Source organism: Crocuta crocuta, unplaced genomic scaffold (genome assembly GCF_008692635.1).
Source record: "Crocuta crocuta isolate KB4526 unplaced genomic scaffold, BGI_CrCroc_1.0 scaffold42, whole genome shotgun sequence".
Lineage (NCBI taxonomy): Eukaryota > Metazoa > Chordata > Mammalia > Carnivora > Hyaenidae > Crocuta > Crocuta crocuta.
Window position 1 is genome coordinate 437,866 of NW_027528744.1, and position 23,872 is coordinate 461,737.

Consider the following 23,872-nt stretch of genomic DNA (forward strand, 5'->3'; position numbering starts at 1 on the left):
GACTTTGATTGCTCTGTGTGTATTGGTGGCTCAGTCGGTTAAGCATCTAAGTCTTGGTTTTGTCTCAGGTCGTGGTACCACGGTTCATGAGTTTGAGCCCCATGTCAGGCTCCATGCTCACAGTGAAGAGCCTGCTTGGAATTCTTTCTCTCCCTCTCTCTTTGTGCCCCTCCCCTGCTCATGCTCTCTGCTTTTTTCTCAAAATACATAAATAAACGTTAAAGGTGTCCACTTCTCGACACTGCCTTAAACAGTCCTGGCACAAAGTAGGCTAGAAAATAGTCAATACATGTGTGTTAGACATCTATTGTGTTTGCTTTATCTTTAGCTAATGTTAGGTTAGATGCGTAGTATGTGATAAAGATACTGTCATCAAATGCTAGTTTTCTTTTCCATTATGTATTTGGAAATACATGAGTGTATATATATATATACTCATGAAAAATTGTAGACAGCAGAGAAGGGCATATATGAGGGAAAGGTCAGCACAAAAGGCAGAGATAAGGAAGAGTTTGCCTACTTCTCTGACCCTCCTAGTCTTATTCTTCAGAAGTAACCTATATTGATAAATTATTCTATAACTATCCAGAAATAGTCCCTGCATATGCATGCATGCACCCAAAAATACTTTACCTTTTTTATACAAATGGGAATTATATGATGTACCACAATTACATTTTTTTTTTTTACTTAATACTCTTTTTAAATCTCTCCATATAATTTTACCTCATCTTTTAGATTTCACTCCTGTGCGTGTGCAATAATTTATAAATCCTTTTCTCAACCTTTTAGAAACTGCTATCCCAAAATGTTTGTCTCAGGAAAATAAGCTTTTATTGCATGGCTGACTTACAGTTTAATTACACACTAATTTTTATGTATCAGCCCTCTTCCCTCTTAGTTACCTGTTAATTCCTAGGAGTTTTACTGATCTAGTTAGATAAGTTGGATTTACCTAAAAACTAGAAAACTGCTGATCTCACAACTATTTCTCTGTGCTTTTAAACATTGATAGATTGAAAAAGTCTTTTCCTTAGACTGAATTTATGTTGTGGGTAAACAGTATAAACAAGAGCATCGAAAATATAAAATGACTTTTTTAATGTTTAGATTTCCCATATGGTAAAAATCTTAATCTCTACCATGACACCTTAATCTGATTTTAAAAATAAAAATAGAAATTCTAGCTTTCCACGAAAGCATACATAAAAGTTTTCTACAACCTTTACATCAAAAACGCTCTCCTAATTTTCCCCAATGGAACATACTTTTTTTTTCCTTTCAGTTATTTTGTGGTTGAATAATAAAGACTGTGTGTTTTAAGTCTTGAAAGAAATTTTACAGTAAAGTTAAGTTTCTAGATTTTATGTCATAAATATTCTCTTTTTCTCAGTTCCTATCCCTATCCTCACCTATACCAGCCTGATACTAACAGGCTCTTATACTGTTGTTATTTAATACTATCTATTTTACTGGAAGAGATCTCAGTTCTTTTTGGAAATAAGATACACACTTACATACATACATAAATATAGTTGTGACCATAAAAATAAACTATTTTTCATTATCCAAATAAATATAGTTTTAAAGTGACATGACAGTAAGGTTAGATGATCAGCACTAAATTTTCAGGAGTCAGGGGTCATGAAATTCTAAGTACAGTGATCCCATTAAGTTCCTTAAAGCATCAATATCCTTGCATAATTTCTTTTCTGTAAGTTTTCTCTACCTTTTAAGGCATGTTTAGCAGCCTCCTCCTGTGTAATCCCTTAGCACTGTACACACCTCTTCTCAAGTCTAAGTGTAAATGTAGTTATTTATTTACAGGTCTGTCTCTCTCATTAGACAGAATTGCTTTAGGGATGGGGCCCTGTCTTATTCACATTTGGATCCCAAGTATATATCACAGTGCCTGCCACATATTCAATATTCACTTAGTGTTGATTGAACATGTCTTCATTCAGTAAGTAATTTTTACACCTAAGGTACCCAGGAGTGAATGTTGAATGAGAAAATCACCACAGATATCTTTTAAGAAAACATACTGCATATTGCATTTTAAAAATGGCTTATAAATCTGATTTACATGTAGTTTGTCAGTAATGCATGCACTCTTAAACATCGTTAACTTGGATAATTCAGAGTCATTATAACTAAGCATATTGGGTTCAAATTTATTAGGAAATGTTGAGACATATGAAAAGGCATAAAGAGTATTAATGATAAACATTCATGCACCCATCATCAGTTTAAGGAATAAAACAATACCAGGACTGCTAAGGCTCACTATATACCTTTCCACAAATTCATCCCAGTTTCTCATCTCCACTGTGAATTTGGTGATAGTGATTGCTCCAGCACATTTCCTTACACTTTGACTACCACTGCTTGTAATCCTCAACAAGGTGTACTGATGTATGGCAGATTTTCAAAGTATTGTTGCATAGTGTCATACTGTGTGTATTCATTTGTACCTTTTCCTCTCAACAGTATATTTGTAAGATTCATCCATGTTGATAGCTACATTTCTACTTTTATTTTCACAGCTCTCTTCCACTCAGTGAATTAACTATTTAATAATTTTCTTGTTGATAGGCATTTAAGATATTTTCAGTGGATAAAGCTAAAATGATACTCTTAAGAGTTCTTGCTAATGAAAAAAAAAAGTTCTTGCTAATGATCCCAGGGTCATGAGACTGAGCCCCCGCTGGGCATGGAGCCTGCTTGAGATTCTCTCTCTCTCCTTCCTCTGCCCCTCCCCTGCTTGTATGCATATGCTCTCTCTCTCTCAAAGAAGTTCTTGCTAAGCCAACTAATAGTATAAATTTGGGGATTTAAACTATTTAGGGAAGAGGTTCTACCTTTGTTTTTAGACTGTTTACATTTTTTATCTAATGTCTAGGATCTAATAATAAAAGTGTTAATTGGATTTCTATTTATTGAATTATTTTGGTAATTTTTTTATGACTGATATTGCTTCTAAAGAAAATTTGAAGCATCTTACAGTTAATTGGAAAACACTTCAACCAGAATAAAGACCAGTACCATGTTAGGTCAGAAAACCTAGAGTAGGGTCTTGCATCATCTACCTCTGAAGTTATATAGACCTCCTCCTTCCATCCAAGATTACGGTCCCCACCAGCAATATTACTACTACATAAATATGAAAATAATTTTACCTCTTAGGTGTTGAAAATTAGTCTCTACACTTCAAACTATTGTTTTGCTCTTTTAAAGCAAGATGTTTAGACAGTGGTGAATGGCAGAATGAGAAGATATTTAGCCAACTAAAAACAAAATCAGAAGTTCTGACATTTAAAATTTTGTGACAAAAACTTTTTAACGTTTATTTATTTATTTTGAGAGAGAGACCGAGAGTATGGGTGGGGGTGAGGGAGGGAAAGAATCCCAACAGTGAGGAGCCTGAGGTGGCGCTAAGTCTCATGAATCATGAGACCATAACCTGAGCTAAAGTCAAGAGCCGGACACTTAACCAGGCACCCCAAAATCTGTGATTTTAAAAGGCAGCTTACCTGTCTCAGTTTATATCAGTGAGGGAGGTCGTCTACAATGCAACTGGTTAGTCCCTTTATCATTGTTTGGACAAATTACTAAAGTATCTAGCCTTCAGAAGGCTTTACCCCTTTGATAGCTTATAGTTATGGGCCTCTACCCAGATTCAGATGTTAGAGATTAGCATAAAATCTGAGTCTTGATTGAAACAGATTTAGGTAGACTCAGCACTGAGCCTTTCCAGTTCACATTGCTGTAGTCTATTAGGTTGCATTGAATGAGACACATGAGGATGCTATAATAAAAACCTTGGGTAAAGGGTCCGTAGAGTTAAGGTATATGCTTCAGGTATCATGTTTCTCAGTCCATAGATGTGCTTACATAAGTTAAAAACCTATCTGCCAATCTGAAGTCTGATTTAGAACTGATATTCCTAAATAAGTTTGTCCCATCAGGAAATTGTGTGGCCTGTGCCCTAAGGAGGTATTCTTTTTCTTGTAAGTTTTTTGTTTTCATGAAAAAGCTCTTTGAGTCTCACAATGTTATTTGTTTCATGGTAATTCAGTTTGAATTCACTCATGCTCAGAAGTCTCCTGAAAAGCCTTCCTTAAATTGACAGTGTGTGTTTTATAGGCAACCCACACCTGATGATTTTTGAAGAGCCATTCATATGACATCAGTTTTACTACTAAGAGCTTGGTTTTCAAAGCTTAAGTAGTTCTGTCACATGGTATCTATAATGAATAGCAATGATATTTTCAAAACAGTAGTAACCTTTTTAGTAACAGACTTTCTTAATACTATTAAGAGGCAAATGCACAGCTGTCAATTTTAGGTGAGGGCATTCAGCTTCAAAAGAATTTTTCTGTTAATCTTTCTTGCAGTTTAGATATGCTGCCATCAGGTGGTAGTAATATGTCATATCCATGTGGCTCCTCAGATGACATTCTGTTTAAGGTCATCTGTTTATACCACAAAGATTTATAATCATGAATCCACAGATTTTTATATGAAAATTAAAACATCATCTATCCATTTAGTATCAGAACTAACGGTACTTTGTATATAATTTTTAAAGCAGGTATGTATTGAAAAATTTGATTGGACAAGTGTTTCTGTTTTTACTTTATTAATTTTTTAGTAAATGAGTATTATATGCTTTGTAAAACTTTACAAAATTATAGAAAAGTGAAATTTAAAAGAACAATTTCACGACCCAAAGATAATTGCTGTTAACCCTTTGTTTCATTTCCTTCCAGTCTTTTTTTTTTTTTTTTTTTTTTTTTTTGTGTTTTTTTTTTTTTTTNTTTTTTATTTTCTTTCCAGTTTTTTTTTTTTTTTTTTTTTTTAATATGCAGTGTTTAGTTTGTTTTTGTTTTTTGGAGTGGAGTTCCATGGCAGGAAAAGATATTTGGCTGTAATAACAGTGTATATAGAGCATGTATCTATCTTTTACAACTTCTGAAATTACAAGGTTTTTGTAATTGCTTTGTGACCTTTTAACATTCCGTTGCTTGAAATTTTTCATAATTTACATAGTCATTCACCTATCAGTAAACAAGGTATGTTTATGATCATTAGCCATCAGGAGTATATTTTCTCTGCCTTCCATCTACTGCCTATCAGGAGGACCATCATTTCATTGTAGCCATGCTTGATTTTTGTTTTTACACAAAATGATTTCTAATTCATCTCAGAGTATCTAGGTATCTCATATTTTATATTTCCTCCACTGTATGTAATAGGAAACTGCCAGGAAATCTCAGCCTTCAGTTTTCAATTATGAATGAAAATATGTAGTCTCTCTGTTATTGTTTTCCTATCATAAGAACACTTTATAATTTTCTAAACCATATGCAACCAGGTTCCACATATAAATGTCTCAGGTCCTGTGATATTATGACACAGAGCCTTTACCTATTTCCTACCAAAATAATCTTTTCTTTTCTTTTTTATAGCATAGAACATTGCATTAAAGAAATACAATCTGAAGTTAACAAGCAGTGTCCAGATGTGCAGCTGCAAACGACAACTGACTGTATTGAGTGGCTAGATAACTATAATTATAATTCATCCAAATCGCCTTCCATTCCCTGTGGAGATTTGATAAAATTCCTCAAAACACTGGTAAAGAAAAAAAAAGAATCTTTGTTTTATAGTGAGGTGGGGTGGGTAAACAGGAATATAATTCATTCAGCTTCTATATGTAAATATTTTAGTGACCATGTTATCCTGCCATATCTAGGAGTTGGGCTTTTGTTTGATTTTGTTTTGTTTCTGTATCCCCAGAGCTATTTGTTTTTACCTTTTACAGTGATTTGTATCAATAAAGTGAAGTTTTATATAAATGGAGATTCAACATTATAATTTCAAAATGTGTAGATTGATATGATTGATATTTACCACACAGTTGTCCACCGAAAAAGTTAATATTTATTATGTTTTATGTCCTTTATAACCACTCATTTTCTCTGTGCTTATTATTAAGCATAATAAGATTGCCATCGGTTGTATCTTTTAAGTAGCCTTGTCTGTCATTCCTTGTATTCCCAAGCTACAGGCGTAGCCAGTTTTTTCAGTCAAGGCAGTAATTTCTCTACAAGGCCACTGTTAACTGATGGGGAAATATTACACTGGTCATTCTTTGTTATTGACCACTCTTTATGTTAAAGATGTGTTTGTAGCCATGGAGTAAGAACACTTACTTTAGTACACCTGTATCTGCAAGCGGTAGCTTGCATCAACAGTTTCCCAAACAAACAGCACAATTGTTAGAAAGCAGTATGTCTGTAGCTTTGGTTTTAATTTACTTTAGGGGGTAAAAAGGCACTGTTTTCTCTAAACATCAAACATTGACTAAGGCAGATGTGGAAAATATCTTGAGGTTGTAGATGGCTTAGGATGACAGAATCAGATGAAAAGTTTTTGGCCGTTGTTATTATTGCAGATGTCTCTTTAATGTTTACAAAGTAATAAAAGGAAGAGAAAGGAAGACTATGTGCCCCGAAGCCTATCCTTTTAAGAAAATCCTCTCACCCATTATCTCTTGAAGGTGCAGGCTTGAAGAATAAATATGGATATAGTTATCCCTTTAATTTCTATTAAGGGCCATGTGTATTGAATTTCATTAATATTGATGTAATAATGCTTTCTCATTTAATTAAAACCAAAAGCTTTTAATTATCTTTTAATCTGTCACACATAAGTCATTCTCTATTCACTGCAGGGCAAAGGCCGCTTTAGTTTTGCTCAAAGTCATTAGACTGATAGGGTTGTTCCAGACCTAGGTTTTTTGTTTTTTTGTTTTTTGTTTTTGTTTTGTTTTTTACATAATTGATTATGTTATTTTGAGGAAAGAACCACATTATTAAAGCAGATTCAGATTAAAACGACCTTATTATCAAGGTTTTACATACTAAAACTGTCAATCTTAACAGTCATTTTACATAGCTCTCCTTCTTAATAGAATTTTTTATTAATAATCTAAGTACTTAAATAAGAAACAGAGGTTCTCATGATGACAGTTATACTGAAGTTAGTCTCAGAATTTAAGTAGTCATATTCAACACATGTCTGAACCTCTTGTCACCAATTATTTTTTAAATATTGCTTGATCAAATATTTACAGATTTAGATTATTAAAAGAAACCCAAGGTAGAGACACTAATATAACTTGTTTGTTTCATAGAATTTATCACTTTTTTTCCTACAAGTATCAAAAGAACTAAATAGAGGGGGATGAGAGAGAGAGAAGCTTTAGAAAGATCGCTACACTTTGTGGCTCTCTGGAGTGCAGTAGAAAGAACATAGATAGGGAGAATGAAGCCACAGATTCATTCTTGGTTTTGCTCTGTATTGTATGTGACGTTTGGAAAGTACCTTAAACATGTTGCATGTTAGTGTCCTTATCTGTAAATTGGGTTTTTAAATATCTGTGCCACAGAATTTTTATTATGAAGAAGCCAAAGACTTGATAGATAAGTGCTTTTTATATAATAAAATACTATATAGATATTAGGTATTATTTATTACAGATAGAAAATTAAACTGAACATGGCACTACTTCAAATTACTTCAGAGCAAATTCGAGGAATTTGTCTAGGACTTATGCATAATTATGAATCACATATAATACCTGTGTTATCTTGGTCAATAAAAAATTTCAAAGCCAGCCTGATTTTATGCCACTTGAATTTTGCTTCCAGTTTTCTTATAATCAGCTTGTTACTACTCAGACAATATAAACTAATTTCAGTATTAGCTGAAAGAGACAAAATTAGGAAAGTCAGCATGTAAGAAGAATGCGTGCATGTAATACAAGGTCCAAAAAGAAAGTAACTTTTTGTTCCTTTACTATTCATGATTATACCTTTCACTGTTTTCCGTCAGCAGAAAAGGCATAAAGGAATAATTTTATATCACCTTTTGAGGAATGATTCTGAGAGTATTTTTTCCCCAATATTGAGTTAGTTATCCTTTTGGATAGAACTGAAATATTCTCAGATTAATTTCCAAAGTGAAATATTTCTTAACATGGTTCTCAGAAAGGCATATAAATGAAAGTTAAAGGATGGCAGGTTTTAGTAAGTTCTGGGCACAGTCTATATTTAAAGGTCTCCATTTTGTATGTTTATTTGGGGTTCTATAATAATAGATATGCTCATTCAGGCATGAAAATTTTCTAACAGGAATCACTTAGGGATATGATCTTGAGTTTATTTTGTGTGAGGAATACATTTCAATCAACATTTTGCTATAGGTTTTCCTTTAGAATTTTCAAGTTGCAGCTTAGATTTATATTGGGGATGGATAACAATGAGGGCTGAAAACGATATTATGTTTGGGAAGCTAACTGGAAATATAGATCATCACCTGAGTATGCATAATTTAACAGATCATAAAGCTAACGTTCTAAAATATCTGAATCGATTAAATTCCAAATGCAAAACACAGAAACAAAACCCTTGAAAACCATTTGAGTATTGATTCTAAATTGAAATGAATTATTACAAAATTGTGTGACTATGGAAATCATTTTTACTATTACTCTTACAGTTAATCACATTTCTCATGTTATAATTTACTTTTATTAGCAAGATTCATTGACGCATGAGCTAAATCAAGAAGAGGTGATACTGGATTTACTTTGGGATCTCTCCTGCCGGAGCAGCATTTCATTCCCAGCGACTCTAAGTGGAGCATCTTTTCATTTCCTCTCCAGAACGTCTCTTCATTCTGTTGAAGATGATTCCTCCATGGATGTAAAGTCTATCTGGGAGAACATAAGGCTACATCTTAGACGCTTCTTAGTGAACAAATTACAAAGCCTTAATGAAGTCATCAATTCACAGCACAAAATTTGGTTGAAAAAGCAGTGCCTACAACAACTGTTGTTTCTTTATCCAGAATCCGAAGTCCTAATCAAGTACCAAAGCATACAGAATAAACTGTTGGCTGAACTCCTGCAGAACTGTCGTCCTGCTTACAGCAGAGAATCGAATTTAGATGAAATGGCTCATGGATACCAAAGTATGATGTTTAAGTTATACTCAGTGATAAAAGAGGATTTTACCACACTACATGAAATTTTAGCTCCCACCTCAATGGTAAAATTCATTAAAGAAACTTACCTGGATACTGCCGCAGAAGAAATGGCAAAGTTTCTTGAAAATGTTTGTGAGCTGCAGTTCAAAGAAAGTGCTGTCCGTGTGATTAAAACAAGCAAGAGCTCCAGCAGGCATAGAGGAGCAGTGCATGCTTTGGGTTAGTGATTTTTTAAATTTGTTTGGTTTGACTTCAGCCTTTTCATACCTTTAGTTTTCTATCATTTTTCTATTTGATTAAACCTATTGCAAACTTGAAACTAAATCAGAAAATAAATATTAAAATGAAATTTTGCAGTGCACACTTCTCTTCTGCATTTCTTTTTCTGTAAGTACAGTCCCAGAAGTGCTTTTTTCCTGTTCTTTAAATTATTAAAGATGTTGAAAATGTAAATCAAAAATGTTGCCAATAAGAGTTTTGGTTTTTTGGATTGCATAAGTTTCTGAGTGAAACTATATGTGTGTGTGTATATATATATATACATATATATGAATCAATATTCATATTCATATATATGCAACAGAAAAGTATAATTCTTAACCCATTGTATCTTTCAAAGCTGAACCATCATTAGGTAAAAAAGAATTGTTACAAATTTGTTGAAATTCACATGAACTAAAATTGGACGTTTCGAATTGTATTCTTTTATTCAGTCAGTTCCACTAAAGAGATATTATGAAAAGGTAACTATAAAACTCTACATTATAATTGGTCACAGAGGATAGCATTTTAACTTTAGCTGATTTAAAAGTTCCTCTAGTATTATTTCAGAAAGAATATACATAAAAAAAAGGTGACTTGAAAATTTCTAATTTTATATGAAAGATAAAGGAAAAATGAAAGCAATTATTGTGATATAATAAAATTTTTTGTCACCATTTTAATCTCCCACTAGCGGGAAAAAATTACAATAAAAATATTTTTGAAAATTATTAGTCATGCATTTATGTAAAAACTAGGGGATATATTTCTAAATAGGTACATAAACTATATTTTTTAAGTGTTTGAAAATTGTCATTTGGTGAATTGCTGTCTTTGAATTTATGATCACTTTATAAAAGTTAACATAGCTCACTATATTTTTACATACCTTCCTTAATAAAATGCCAGAATGCCCAAATACTGGGATATATGAATTTTTAAGTAGCTTAATATTTTCTCTTATAGTTTTAATTTTCCTCTGGAAGCTGTATCATATCACAGAACAGACATGCATCAGCCAACTTTAGGTTATGGCAGAATACAAAGTCAGTTAATTTAGAAACATTACAGTTTTGCTCAAGGCAAATAGATTTTCATTTTAATTGTTACATAAATTTTAAATGCATTTCATGAGTGTACTTATTTTCTAAAAATTTTTATATTCTCTAAAAGAATTCCTGCTTACTTGTAAAGTGTTTTCAACATGAAAGTTTTATATATGCTAAATATAGTTTATAACAAGAAAAGATCCATATGGTTGAAAATATGTGTAAGTTGCTATGGAGTCTTTAGGGCTGATATTGAGGTGTTTTCTCATTCGTGAGAGAAAACTATGTGTGTAGGCTTTAACACCAAAATTTGAAACATTTTCTGCAAGTCTAGGTGCACTGATCTCTCAAGCTCCTTTATCGAAATGTTGGTGTAAATCACTTGTTAAAGGCGCTGTGCCACATACATTCTTTTTCTTATCTCAATTTCATAAACAAAGAAAGAAGCTTAGAAACATTCCTTTGCCCTGGGCCATGTTGTACAGAGTCAGAATTCATAGGTAGATCTTCATGTCTACAAGACCCATGTACTTAACCATCATGCTATTGGACCTTGTTTTAAGGTATAAAGTGATTCATCACTTGCAAAAGAGATTTCAGACAGCACTGTTCATGTGGGCTACCTGAAAATCAATTCAGTTCAGCTTTTTTTGAGCACTTAACATTGGCAAACCATTTAGCAGCTACCATGTTTAAGGTTCCGAGCTAGACACAGTGGGGAAAGAAAACAAAATGAGTAACTGCTTCTAATATGGTATAAGAACTGCTAAACTAATTCTTAATGGGATCAACCGTATTTCCAACTAATATTTGACCCAATGACCAAATTTTATTTATTAAGGAAATACAGTTTGAGATAAGTGAAATAACAATAATAAACATTATTAATCAATATTAATACAATTATAATTTATAGCCCTGTTAGAATAAAGTCTACATTGACTTGAACAAGTTGCACATTATATTATCTTTATTTTTTTAAGAACTCTTTGGGGTCTTCAATAATTTTTTTATGTTTTATTAATTTTTTGAGAGAGGGCAAGCAGGGGAGGGGCAGAGAGAGAGAGGAACAGAGCATCTGAAGTGGGCTCTGCCCTGACAGATTGACAGCAGCAAGCCTGATGTGGGGCTCAAACTCATGAAATGCAAGATCATGACCTGAGTCCAAGTCAGATGCTCAACTCACTGAGCCACCCAGGCATCCCTATATTATGTTTAATATATATCCATATCTTTATGCTCACCAAGATATCAATATTTTGCCTGAACCTATAGAAAATGTTTTCCTTAGGTAACAATAGCTAACATTTATTGCACCAAACTTGATGTGCATTATCTCATTTAATCCTTCTAATGAACCAACAAGGTAGGTGCCATTGTCTGTTATCTCTGTTATATAGTGAGGAAAGTAAGGCATAGAGATATTTAATTTGGTCAAGGTTATAGAGTGAAGCCAGGATTCAGACTGTCTTAACTGCAGATCCTTTGCTCTGTCACTGTGCTCTACTTCCTGAAAGAACAGGATAGAAATAGCTCATTGATTAAAACAAAACAAAACAAAACAAAACAAAACCAAACACCGCCCTGAATCTCAGTATTGCTAACTCTACTTTAGTGCAGTCATTGTTTTACTTTTTCTAAACTATCACACCCTCTTGTCATCTGATGACTATGTAACACTAATTTGAAAGTATTTTTTTTAGAATGCCCAATTTGTAACCTATTAATCTATCTTAAGCTAGCATTGTATGTATACCATTCTTTTTTCTCCAGCATTATTGAGATGTAGTTGACATATAACACTGTGTAAATTTAAAATGTACAATGTGTGATTGTATACACTTATATATGTTGTTATAGTTACCACCGTAGCATTATCTAATATCTCCATCGTGTCACATAATTACCATTACTTTCCAGTGATGAGAACATTCAAGATTTACTCTCTTAACAACTTTCAAGCGTGTAGTACGCTATTGTTAAGTAAATTCACAGTGCTGTACAATAGATCCTCAGAAATGATTTCTCTAACTAGAAGTTTGTACCCTTTGATCAACATCTTTCCATTTCCCCCATTCTCCATCCCGTGGTAACCACCATAATACTCTGTTTCTATGAATTCAGGTTTTTTTGATTTCACATATAAATGTTATCATACAATATTTGTCTTTTCTCTGTCTGACTTATTTTATTTAGCATAATGCCTTCAAGTTCTATCCATTATGCAAATTTTCCTTCTTTCTCATGGCTGAATAATATTCCATCATATATTTGTGATAAACGGTGTTAAATATATATATCCATAGATGGACACTTGGGTTGTTTCCATATCTTGACTATTATGGTTAATGCTGCAATGAATATGGGAGCATAGATATCTCTTCAATATCCTGTTTTTGTTTCCTTTGGGTATATACCCAGAAGTCAGACTGCTGTTGGTAGTTCTTTTTTGATTGTTTGTTTTTTGAAGAACTCCCTACTATTTTTCACAGCAATGATACCAATTTATATTCCCCATCTACAGGGCACACAGGTTCCCTTTGCTTTGTAGCCTCGCCAGTACTTGTTATGTCTCGTCTTTTTGAGGATAACCGTTATAACAATTGTGAGGTGATATCTCATTGTGGTTTTGATTTGAATTTTCTGCTGATTAGTGATGTTGACCATCTTTTCATGTAGTTGTTGGCCATTTTGTATGTCTTCTTTGGAAAAATGTCTAGTCAGGTCCACCGGGCTTTCTAAAATTTTCTTGTTGTTATTGAGTTGTATGAGTTCCTTATATATTTTGGATATTAATCCACTGTTAGATGGTTTGCAAATATTTTCTCCCTTCTTCAAGTTGCCTTTTCATTTGAGATCCTTGTAGTTCCATACACATTTTAGGATTATTTTTTTTCCACTTTGAAATTTTTTTCTTAATTTTATTTTTTTAAGTAACCTCTCCATCTGTTGTGGAGCTCGAACTCACAACTCCAAGATCAAGAGTTGTGCCCTCCACTGACTGAGCCAGCCAGGTAGGTGCCTCTGCATTGAAATTCGGATGGAGAATTGAATCTATAGTTGGCTTTGGGTACTATGGATTTTTAACAGTTTTAACTCTTTCAATCCATGAAATCCAATATTTTTCCATTTATTTTTATCTTCTTAGATTTCTTTCCTCAAAGTCTTAGTTTTTCAGTATACAGATCTTTAACTTTCTTAATGTATTCCTAAATATTTTATTAATTTTGGTGCTGCTGTGAATGGGATTGTCTTATTTATTTTTCAGAGATTTCATTCTTATTATTTGGAAACGCAACTGATTTCTGGGGCACCTGGGTGATTCCGTCAGTTCAGCGACTGGGTCTTGGTTTTGGCTCAGGTCATGATCTCGCAGTTCATGGGTTCTAAACCCCATGTTGGGCTCTGTTGGAATCTGCTTGGGACTCTTTCTCTCTCTCTGTCTTTCTCCCCTCTTCCCCTGCTTAACACATGCGCTCTCAAAAATAAATAAGTAGACATTTAAAAAAGAAGAAATGTAACTCATTTCTGTATGTTGATTTTATGCCCTGAAACTACTGAGTTTGTTGATTAATTCTAACAAATTTTTAGTGGGGTCTTTAGAATTTTCTATGTAAGATTATACCATGTGCCAACAAAGGCAGTTTCACTCTTTTTTTTTTTTTTCTGATTTGAATGCATTTTATTTCTTTATCTTGCCTGATTGTCCTGGCTAGGATTTCTAGTATTATGTTAAATAGGAGTAGTGAGAATGAATACTCTTGTCTTATTCCGGATCTTAGGAAAATGTTTCAGCCTTTTACCTTTGAGTATGATGGTTGCTGTGGGTTTGTCATAAATGGCCTTTACTGTTTTGAAGTATGTTCCCTCTGTACAAAATTCACTGAGAGTTTGTATCATGAAAGGATGTTGTGTTTTATCAAATACCTTTCTACATCTATAAAGAAGATCATATGATTTTATTTTTTAAATGTGGTGTATCACATTGATTAATTTACATGTGTTAAACCATCCTTGTACCCCAGGGATAAATCCCACTTGATCATGGTATGTTATTCTCTTAATGTAGAATTGAATTTGTTTTGTTTTGTTTTTTTTGCATCTATATTCATCAGGAATACTGGTCTATGGTTTTGTTTTCTTGTAGTATCCTTATCTGACTTTGGTGTCTGTGTAATGTTTGGCCTTGTTATTTGAGTTTGGGAGTGCTCCTTCTTCTTTATGTTTATGCATACACTACCACGTTCTTGATGAGCAATTTGGACCTACTGAATCCTGAATTGCCTTTGATTCTTTAGGTAGATTGAGAACTGATTTTTTTCCCTGAATGGTCTGTAAATTATCTATTTACATATACATATAAACATATGTGTAATACAGAGATAGCATTGCTTGGGTATCAAAAATAATCAGAGATGACATTACATGAATATCAAAAAAATACAGCTTTTTCTTATGTATTAGGCTTTATCCATGTGAATTCATTTAGTCTTTTGAACAACCCTTCATACTATTCATATTTTAAATATGAAAAAACTTAGATTTGTAAATTTTTTCCAAGGCCCTACATTATTATTTTCTAATAATCCACAGAGGGGAATTTCGTTTTTTGCAGTTATTTGGTACATTATTTTGATACACTGCTGAATTCCATAGCAAAAACTGTACAAGGCACATGTAATTACCATAAAAGTAATTTTCCAGACACTCTGATATTTTCTTTTTGATTTTAACATTTCTATGTTCTACTCTCAAAGTTTTTGCTTTTTTTTTGTTGTTGTTGACAGTGATTCATAACTTACCCATAATTTGCTTGGTGCATATTAACTCAGAAACTGAGTAGAAGCACTTTTTATGACATTTTATTTTATTTTATTTTATTTTATTTTACCAGCTGGCCCTCTGGTGGTGGTGGGTGTTCACTTGCGTCACCCCAGAGTGACTTTCACCTGTAACCATACAGCTGGGTATTGATTCAACAATGGTAAAGTACCAGGAGGACACTTAATTATATTTTATACAAGTTAATCCCTTGACTTGAATTTCTTATCTTGGCATTGTATGGTAACCTTTCTTTCTCCTTTGAGAGAAGGTGTAGTATTATAATATACTTTGAAGTGTATAGCTTGTATGTTTTGCAATTTGAAGAGAATGATGAAATAATGTTAATATAAATATTGTAGGATCTTTGTGATTTGGTGATCTCTCCCAGAAAAGAATAATATTATTTTTGCAGATACTCTTCTACAAAGTTTCATGAATGATTTAAGAACCCAGACTTTCTCAATAAGTCTGATGTGTTCTTAGAGTTTCTCTAATAATTTTTGGAGAAAATATCAATTATTTTATAACAAGTTATGTTATAATATAGTGTTTTTAAATTTAATTTATAAGGCTTTAAATTTTTATTTAATGCCAAAATAGACAACTTTCTTGAAGCTAGAAATTTACCTTTTGTATTTTGATTATAACCAGATTGCTTAACTGGGAAGTCAAGTCGATATTCACACATGTACAGGTGTCATCCACATTTCAGAATAGTGTCATCCTTATATTGTAACCTATGAAATGAAGCAAGTAGAAGATTTTAATCAAAATAAATTTTCTGGTCCCTTGTACATCGTTACTTTGAATTTTTTGAGGTTATTGTTAGCTTTTGAGAAGGAAAGACTTAAGAAATTACCATGCATGCCTTTGAATATTTGGAAGGTTTCTAAAGATCTGCAGTGGATGTGAGGTTGAAACTAAGTGGCATCTAAAGCCCCTTCCCATTCACAGTCCCTTGCTGTTTTATTTAAGGAATTTTGAGGGTGAGGAAAACAATTCCTCAGGGACGAAAAGACCCTTCAGAGCAAAGAAGACCTTGAAAATGAAATAAAAGAATTTTTGACTGGAGAGGCTCAGATCACAGTTGGAAAGTCAGCCAGGCTTAATAGTTAGCCAAATTTCTCTCTTGCTTCTCAAGTAGCTTTGAGTAGCTGAGTGGTGAACATCACTCAGAAAAGATGAAGAAACATCTGGAGGCCAGCCTGCAAAATGTGTACAAAAAAAGAAGCATTTGTATGAGTACCGTCATATATGAGTGCTGTTATAGAAGATTCCAAGCCTCCAAGAAGGATTGCATCTTTCACCCTGCCATGTACTCCTAAGACCAAAGTGATGAGCTTTGTTAAATCTCTAATGACATTTATGCTTTCTATCCTCCCACTAATAGAAGGTAAAATTTCAAATAATAGAAAATAGTAATGGGGAAAAAGAACTTAGAAAGTATTTCAGTTACTACAAATTCTTTTAAAATAATAATGTAGTTCTAGGTTTTGTAGCATTGTTAAATTCTAAAAAGTAATACTATTCCTCAGAGGCTTTTTTTCTTCCACTGCTTTATCATAATTGCCATTTTTAAATGAAATTCTGGTGCATTACTTTTCTACAGTCATATCTTGTCTCTCAGAGCATGAAAAGCATACTTACTGGGAGTCAAGTGTGTTCTGGGCCTGAATCTCCCACCCCTTTGTCTGTGACCTTAGATAAGTCATTTAACCTTTTCAAATTTCTTAATGGATAAAATTTAAGGGTTATAGTACATAACATCTAAGCTCCACTACACTTTTTCTGACTCTGCGACGTGGAAATCATCCCACAGCCAGATTTTATACCTACAATTTGTCATGGGAAGCTGCCGCATTGATTTTCTCTACTGACAGTACAGATGTGTTAACTGGCTAAAGATGTGGTTTTGTTCATCTCAGAAGCAGATACAAATCTTCTTTTAGATCTTTTTCTGTATGACTTTTCTTCCCCAAGTGAAACTTGAAAACAACAATATGAAAACTGCCCACCTCCTGTGGTTGTGTTTTATTATCAGGATGAGAGGGTGAAGAAAGGAGTAGGTAATTAAGCAGAAACAGAAAGTAGAGTCTCTTCCTTCCAGCTAACATCTTAAGCTATTCCTAGCAATTATTTTTTGGGTTTCCTTCCTGATCCCACAACCAAGTGTTTTAATTTTGTTTTATTTGTAGTTTCTATTTTTATTTATTTATATTTTTGCAGGAGCATTTTCAACCATATTATTGAAAATTAAGATCACAGGCAAGAACTCGAAATACAATTATTATTCTGTATTGTCAGTTAAAGAGAAATCCATATGCCTTTTCTCTGGCATGTATTTAAAGCAGGTGGGGATTTAATGATAACTTGTATTTTTTCCTGGGGAAGAACCAGCTCGTTTCTGTAAGCCTGTGGGCATGGGCAATACTTTTTCTCTAAGAACCTATCTGTATCTATACAGATCTTTGTGGAAGTACGAAATAAAAACCTCAGAATTCAGCCTGTAAAGTATAGAGGAATGAGCTTGTCCTAAAAGTCTGTGGGTAAGAATTTCAGGAGACATGTTATAATGAAACAAATACACGTGTTAAACTCTTATAAACAATTTTACTTCTTTTTTTTTTTTTTAAACACATAAAGAACATCAACAGTGATGATTTGAGTTTTGGCATCATTGACCCTAAAGCCTTTCCTCTAGCCAGTTGTTACATGGCATGTGCATATGCTGTGGCAACCATGTGGTCAGCTGAGAGAAGGGGTCTTGTCTTTCCTTTTTCTGAGCCAGGAGGGCATTCTCCCTCCATTCAGTCTACTTTCTGTACTGTGGATCTCTACTTAGTAGAAGTATCCAAGGTGATCCATCAGGTGACAGTAAAAACTAGAAATATTCATTTTTATTTTATACTTTATGTATTGAGGCAGAACAGGACAAATTCTTGAAGCCATTTAAGATGGTGTTTTGTGTGTTAAAAGTCATCTCCAGCCATTCTGATTCTTGACTTTTGATAAAGCACATATCACTTAGGATCTATTTGTGGGAAATACTTGAATAAAGTATACACTTCACAAAGGATGATACTCAGAACGTGAATTCAGGATTAATTTTCAATAGTATTTCCCCCTCAATCATTTTCATTTTTCCTTATTATCGGCTTACAAATATATAAAGTCATTTATATGGTGGACTATTTTTTAAGTGTTTTTAATATATCATGTACCCTGCTATGTACTTGATATACCAGTATACCATTTTTTCAACATCCCTGAAAAATTGATTATTATCTGTATCTTATAGATAAAGAAACAGAGTTTGGACAGGTTAAATAGCTTGCTCAAAGTCCTGCCTTAGAAAGTATTTCGGCTGGTATCCACGGCCGTTTCTGAATTATAACTATGCTTATTCTCTTAACTACTATAATTTCTGTCTCTCGCTTAATTCCCTTGTAAGGTAAATAATCCTTTTACATACAATTTGAAGAGTCATTCCACTTTAACCACAATTCTAACTTCTCTTTTCAAGTTTCTGGAATTGCAACATGTATATTTATTTCTCTACATGTAAAATTAAACAAATTTGAATTTTAGAAAGAACTAATAATTGAGTACAAAGCTCCATCACTGGATTTTCTCCTTGGGAAAGATTTGTGAAGAAAAACAACCACCCAAGACATTACATAGTAACACATGCAAAGGAAAATCATACTAACTTTTGATTTAATATATTTTTTTTAAATGTATCTAGAAGGAGACTCAATTTATTCATAGAGATGCAATTAAACTGCTTACATTCAAGCTTTTTGCCAAAGCTAAGCTAAAAGTAACTAAGCTACTGAAATAGTTGAAACGATTATGACCAGGTTTGAGATCCTCTTTAGATTAACAAATAACAATACCATTTTAGCCTTCTGTTTGCAAGATGCTTCCACAGTTTTTGTTTGTTTGTTTGTTTGTTCGAGTTCTCTTTGCCACGTCACTACGCCGAAATTAGTGCAGCATTTTCAGTTCTTGTGTTTTGGGTGAAAATCAATCATTTTGGCTGGTTAACAAATCAATTTTGAGACAGAACAAAGATTAAAAGAATCATTCACTGTGTCTCAATGCCTTATAAGAAAATGAAAGAAGAGCCAGACGCTAGAATGTTTTTCCCTGAGGAATTGATGGTGTTTTTATTTTAAGTTCTCCCTGCTAGAGATCGCATTGTCAGTGAAAATTATTTACTTCTTTAAAAGCTCTGAGAAAATGACTGAATGTGTAGGTGTATGAGAAAAGGGTATATGTTATGTGCTTGGGTAGATGTTTGGTATTATACATATGCCTGTATTTATTTACCTTAAGCATGTTTTCTGCAACATGGGCTCTTTTTCTGACCCATTTATTCACCATTAAATGTTCTAGGACCTCTGGGTCTTTGTTCTAAAGACAGTAGGGCAACAAAGATGGAAAGTATATTCTGTAAGAAAGAAAATGAATGCAATTTAGCTGTAGTAATACTTTTGCTTTCATACAGCAACAATTAGCAACCACTAAATTGCACTCAGTTATTTACTCCCCCCCCCCGAGAACACCTATGTTTTTCCTAAAGATGGAAAAAGTATTTTCACTTGCTACACCTTCTAATTATGACATTCAAATATGAAGAATGACAGATGAAATGACTCAGTGGTTTCTTATGAAGGTCTTAGGTCAGTTGAAGATTTATTTGCCTACCAATCATTCAGTAACATTTTTAAAAGGTAAGCTACTAAAAAAATATTAAAATACTGGGATTTTAGCCTTTTTTTAAGTTAGAAAAAAATTGGTTAAAAGTATAGATAACATTAAGAACAAGATGAAAATAATTTAAAAGAATCATTGAAAAGTTTAGAATAAAATTATTCTTAAAGTGAGCAAATTTCTTTTGAAACTATTTTATACTGAACAAAGAAATTGGAGAAGATAAAAGTAATATATATGAGGTCATTGCAAGCCAGAAATTCATATTCTATAGGAAGTGAGTTGCTAAATCACTTTGCAGCCTTCCTAAAACTTTTGTAACTTCTGCTTTCCCCTGCTAAAATTACTTGTTATTCTCTGTCTTGATTTATGAACATAATAGTAAATGAGAATGCTTAGTTCTGTTGTTTTATATGAAAGCATTTATGGGTTTTTACAGGTATGGGTCATAAATCCCTAATTGTTTAACAGATAATCATTTTTCAATGGGCTATTATAATGTTAAATATTGTTTAATTAACATATTTTTCCCTCAGGTTCTCAGAAAATGTAATATGTGACTTCTGGTTATTATACTTTTATTTTTGTTATTATACTATTAGTCATTGGTACCCAACATTTTTTTTCATAAACGTTAGTTTAATAAGGAAACTAACATTGTTAATACTCTTTTTAAAATGTAATCATTTTAATAATTAAAAATTTTAATGGTTCTTTTATCAGAACATTCTTTATTATGGAAATCAACTTAGAAATATACATTATAACATTTTCATTGTCATTATATATAGGTGTGTATGAAAATCTTTGACCATCAGTGTCACATCTATGAGGTCAAGTGCTTGGTATAAAACCTATCTTCTGCCTCAAAGCGGGTGTTATTTAACATCTCCACCTATTTTTTTCTTTATAACTCAGGGGAAATCTGTGTCTTTTACACCTGGGACTGTTAAACTCTTTTTCTGAAGTAACATTTTCTGAGTATGGGCTGATCTCTGAGTAGGGATTTATACAGGAGAAACTGCTGGCAGCTTTGAGAGTTAGACCAATCAGTCCCCTATCGTAGAAATGAGAAAACAATCCTTAGCTTTGGGTAAAATGTTTAAAGTCCTAATGGATTGCCAGTCAGAAACTCTTCTGCCTCTGTCATTCTTAAAATTGAATTTCTTTTCCTTTGTTTATACCTATATTTTTAATTTGCTTCTCCTCTTACCAAACCATTAATAGGAACTTTGGTCGGGTATCTAAATGGAGATCTAAATTGTTCATGTAAAGAAACAAAAAGTTTCTTAAAATGAAGTACATGTATTGCCTCAATCAAAAGCAAAATCTATCAGTGTTTGTTTTTGCAACTTTTTTTTAACAATGAGTAAAAACCCTTGTGTATTGTTTAGAAAAGTGAAGTTTACCCTATTACTAGTTTAATCTCTTCCATAATTGAATACTAGGAAGCACCAAGTTAACAGATAAGTGCTAGTGAGAGATAATACTCTTGACCTTTGTTTGTGGCTTTTTTAAGGTAACAAGATAGTTTTTGTCTGTTTGTCTTAAAGATTTTATTTTTTTAAGTGATCTCTACACCCAGAGTAGGGCTTGAATTTACAACCCCTAGATCGGCCACGTGCTCTACCAATTGAGCCAGCCAGGTGCCATGATGCTCTTGACCTTTGATGCCAGTGAAATATAAAAGATGAAATATTTTGAAGTTTTGATATTTTAGATCTCTATAACATGATCATACTGAATTGATTTTAGAATAACCAGCATTATATTGTTTGTTCTCCAAGGTAGAAATTAAGTTTAAAATTCAGTATTAGGGGCACCTGGCTGGCTCAGTCAGTGGAACATGCAACTCTTGATTTTGGGGTTGTGAGTTCAAGTCCCTTGTTGGGTGTAAAGATGACTTAAAAAAAAAATACAGTTCATTATTAGTATTTCCATTAGCACAAGGCACACAGTGTTAATTCTTGTAATAACTGTCGAAGTGAATACCGAGGTTTGCAAAATAATCTATTCAGAAAAGAGATATTGCCTCTAAATTTTATAATGATCATTGTCAGAGAAAGCTATATTGTAAAATTGTTTTATAGTACTTTCTATATATTTTTTCGAAACTGTACTGAAATCACTTGTAATCATCATTACAGTTCTTTCTGTAGCACAGTAAAACAGTGATCCTTCAGTTATTTGAAGAGGGTATATTTTTAATGGACATTTTTCTTAGTCATGGTTACAAAAATCATAAAGTTCACAGTTATTTGTATGTGAGTCGAGTTAGGAGAGCATGGACCCTGAAGAGAATAGGAAGACATAGCAATCATAGTCTCTTTAAGACTAAATAGCCAAGATCTAATGTAGACTGAGTATGTAAAAATGAGAAGAATCCTTGCCCGACTTTATAGACAAGCTATTACTGCACACATTTGGTTGGAGCTTTATGTTCAGTTGAGTCCCCTATAAAGAGACTTGTGTTGTCTGTATTGAACTTGAGTAGTTGGTCTCAATATGTCATTATTCAGATTAAACCTATGTTAGTTTATACAGGCTTTCTATGTTTATTGATAAGTGATAATCTCATATTTTGCCTTGTTTCTGTAGCGTACAGACAACAAAAATAAAGCACACATCCTTTATATTTTTATGAAAGGTGCTTGTATAAGGATTTGAGTTGTAGAAAAATGCATACCTTCTTAACATCATGACTATATCTTAAGACAGAATTAATGAATACTAAATTTGGTTAAGATCACTCAGTGATGAACCAATGCGAGGTTTTTGTTTTGTTTTGTTAAATTTTGATCATGTGCCAAGGTTTCTGAGACACAAAAGGAAACCAGAAATTGGACAGATGTTTTAAAACATTAAATACCCTGATAAGGTTTGCATCCTTGTGGTTTTCTCTGCTATCCTGATAGTTCTTTAAGGTTCTGTCATTTTCAATCAGCAGAGAGTACATGTGATCAGTATATCTGATAAACTTGTCAATGCCTCTTTAAAGCAGGATTCCCCAACCTATTCAATTCAGAACCCCCTGCTTCATTTCAAGTATCATCTTGATAAGACAGCTATGTCACAGGCATCTGTGTATAGCCAGCTCAGTCTACAACTAATTTGTGCAGGAAAAAATTAAATCAGGAGGTAAATTATTTCATGATTGCTCATTCCCAACAGAGTTAGGCATCATTCTGAAGAAAATATCAAATAATTGGTTTCAGGCCGTGTCAGACACATGCAATTCCCTTCTCTAATGGCTGTGTGTGGTAGCACCAGGCCTCAGGGGTCAGCAAAGAACTGGAAATAGCTTAGTGCCAGGCACGGCAATAGAGAGATGGAGCACATAGGAAATGAAGTGGCAATAAGTGCAATACATAGGGGAAATGTGCTTCACTTGGAGTTTAATATATCGGTTCACAATCTGGCAGGAAGCCATGCAACAATTGTTTACCTTTTTGTCAGCATCTGCATCTGTTCTGTTTTGTAAACAGCACTTAACTCTCAGTCGGTAAATGCTGGAATCAATAACAACTGTTAAGGGATTTCCTAGCCCCCCCCCTTCTTTTTTTTATATTCTATAACAAATGCACACTACAAACAATGTTTGCCTTAGATTAACAAGGAACAGACATTAACAGGGTCAAAGGGATTTGGTTGGGAACATTTTATAGCTTCTTGGGTTTACAGTAATTATATCTGTGTGATTTGAATGTATTTTGTAACCTATCCAAATTAAACTGTTAAAAAAATGCTAGCATGCAGTAATGAAGATGATTTTTTATAATTATCTTAAGTACTGTGTATAGAAAACTGCTGGCACTGTTTGTAATAATTTAGTTCTGTGCAATATTGTGTATTACAGCTGCTATGCAGAAATATTAAGTTGCCTTTTGCAGTTTTAGGAAATTAGTGATTATATCCAGCAGTACTAATTATTTTAAACATACAGTTATTAAAAAAAAAATTACACA

At 33.1% G+C, this 23,872-nt stretch overlaps 1 protein-coding gene across 1 annotated transcript in view; it reads left to right on the forward strand.

The window, feature by feature from the left end:
• Window positions 1-23,872, forward strand: part of KIAA0825 (KIAA0825 ortholog) — a 358,820-nt gene that overhangs the window by 35,552 nt on the left and 299,396 nt on the right. Inside the window, exons 4-5 of the mRNA XM_077755312.1 lie at window positions 5,472-5,640; window positions 8,607-9,276. Coding sequence (XP_077611438.1) covers window positions 5,472-5,640; window positions 8,607-9,276 — 839 coding nt within the window. The remainder of the gene's footprint in view (window positions 1-5,471; window positions 5,641-8,606; window positions 9,277-23,872) is intronic.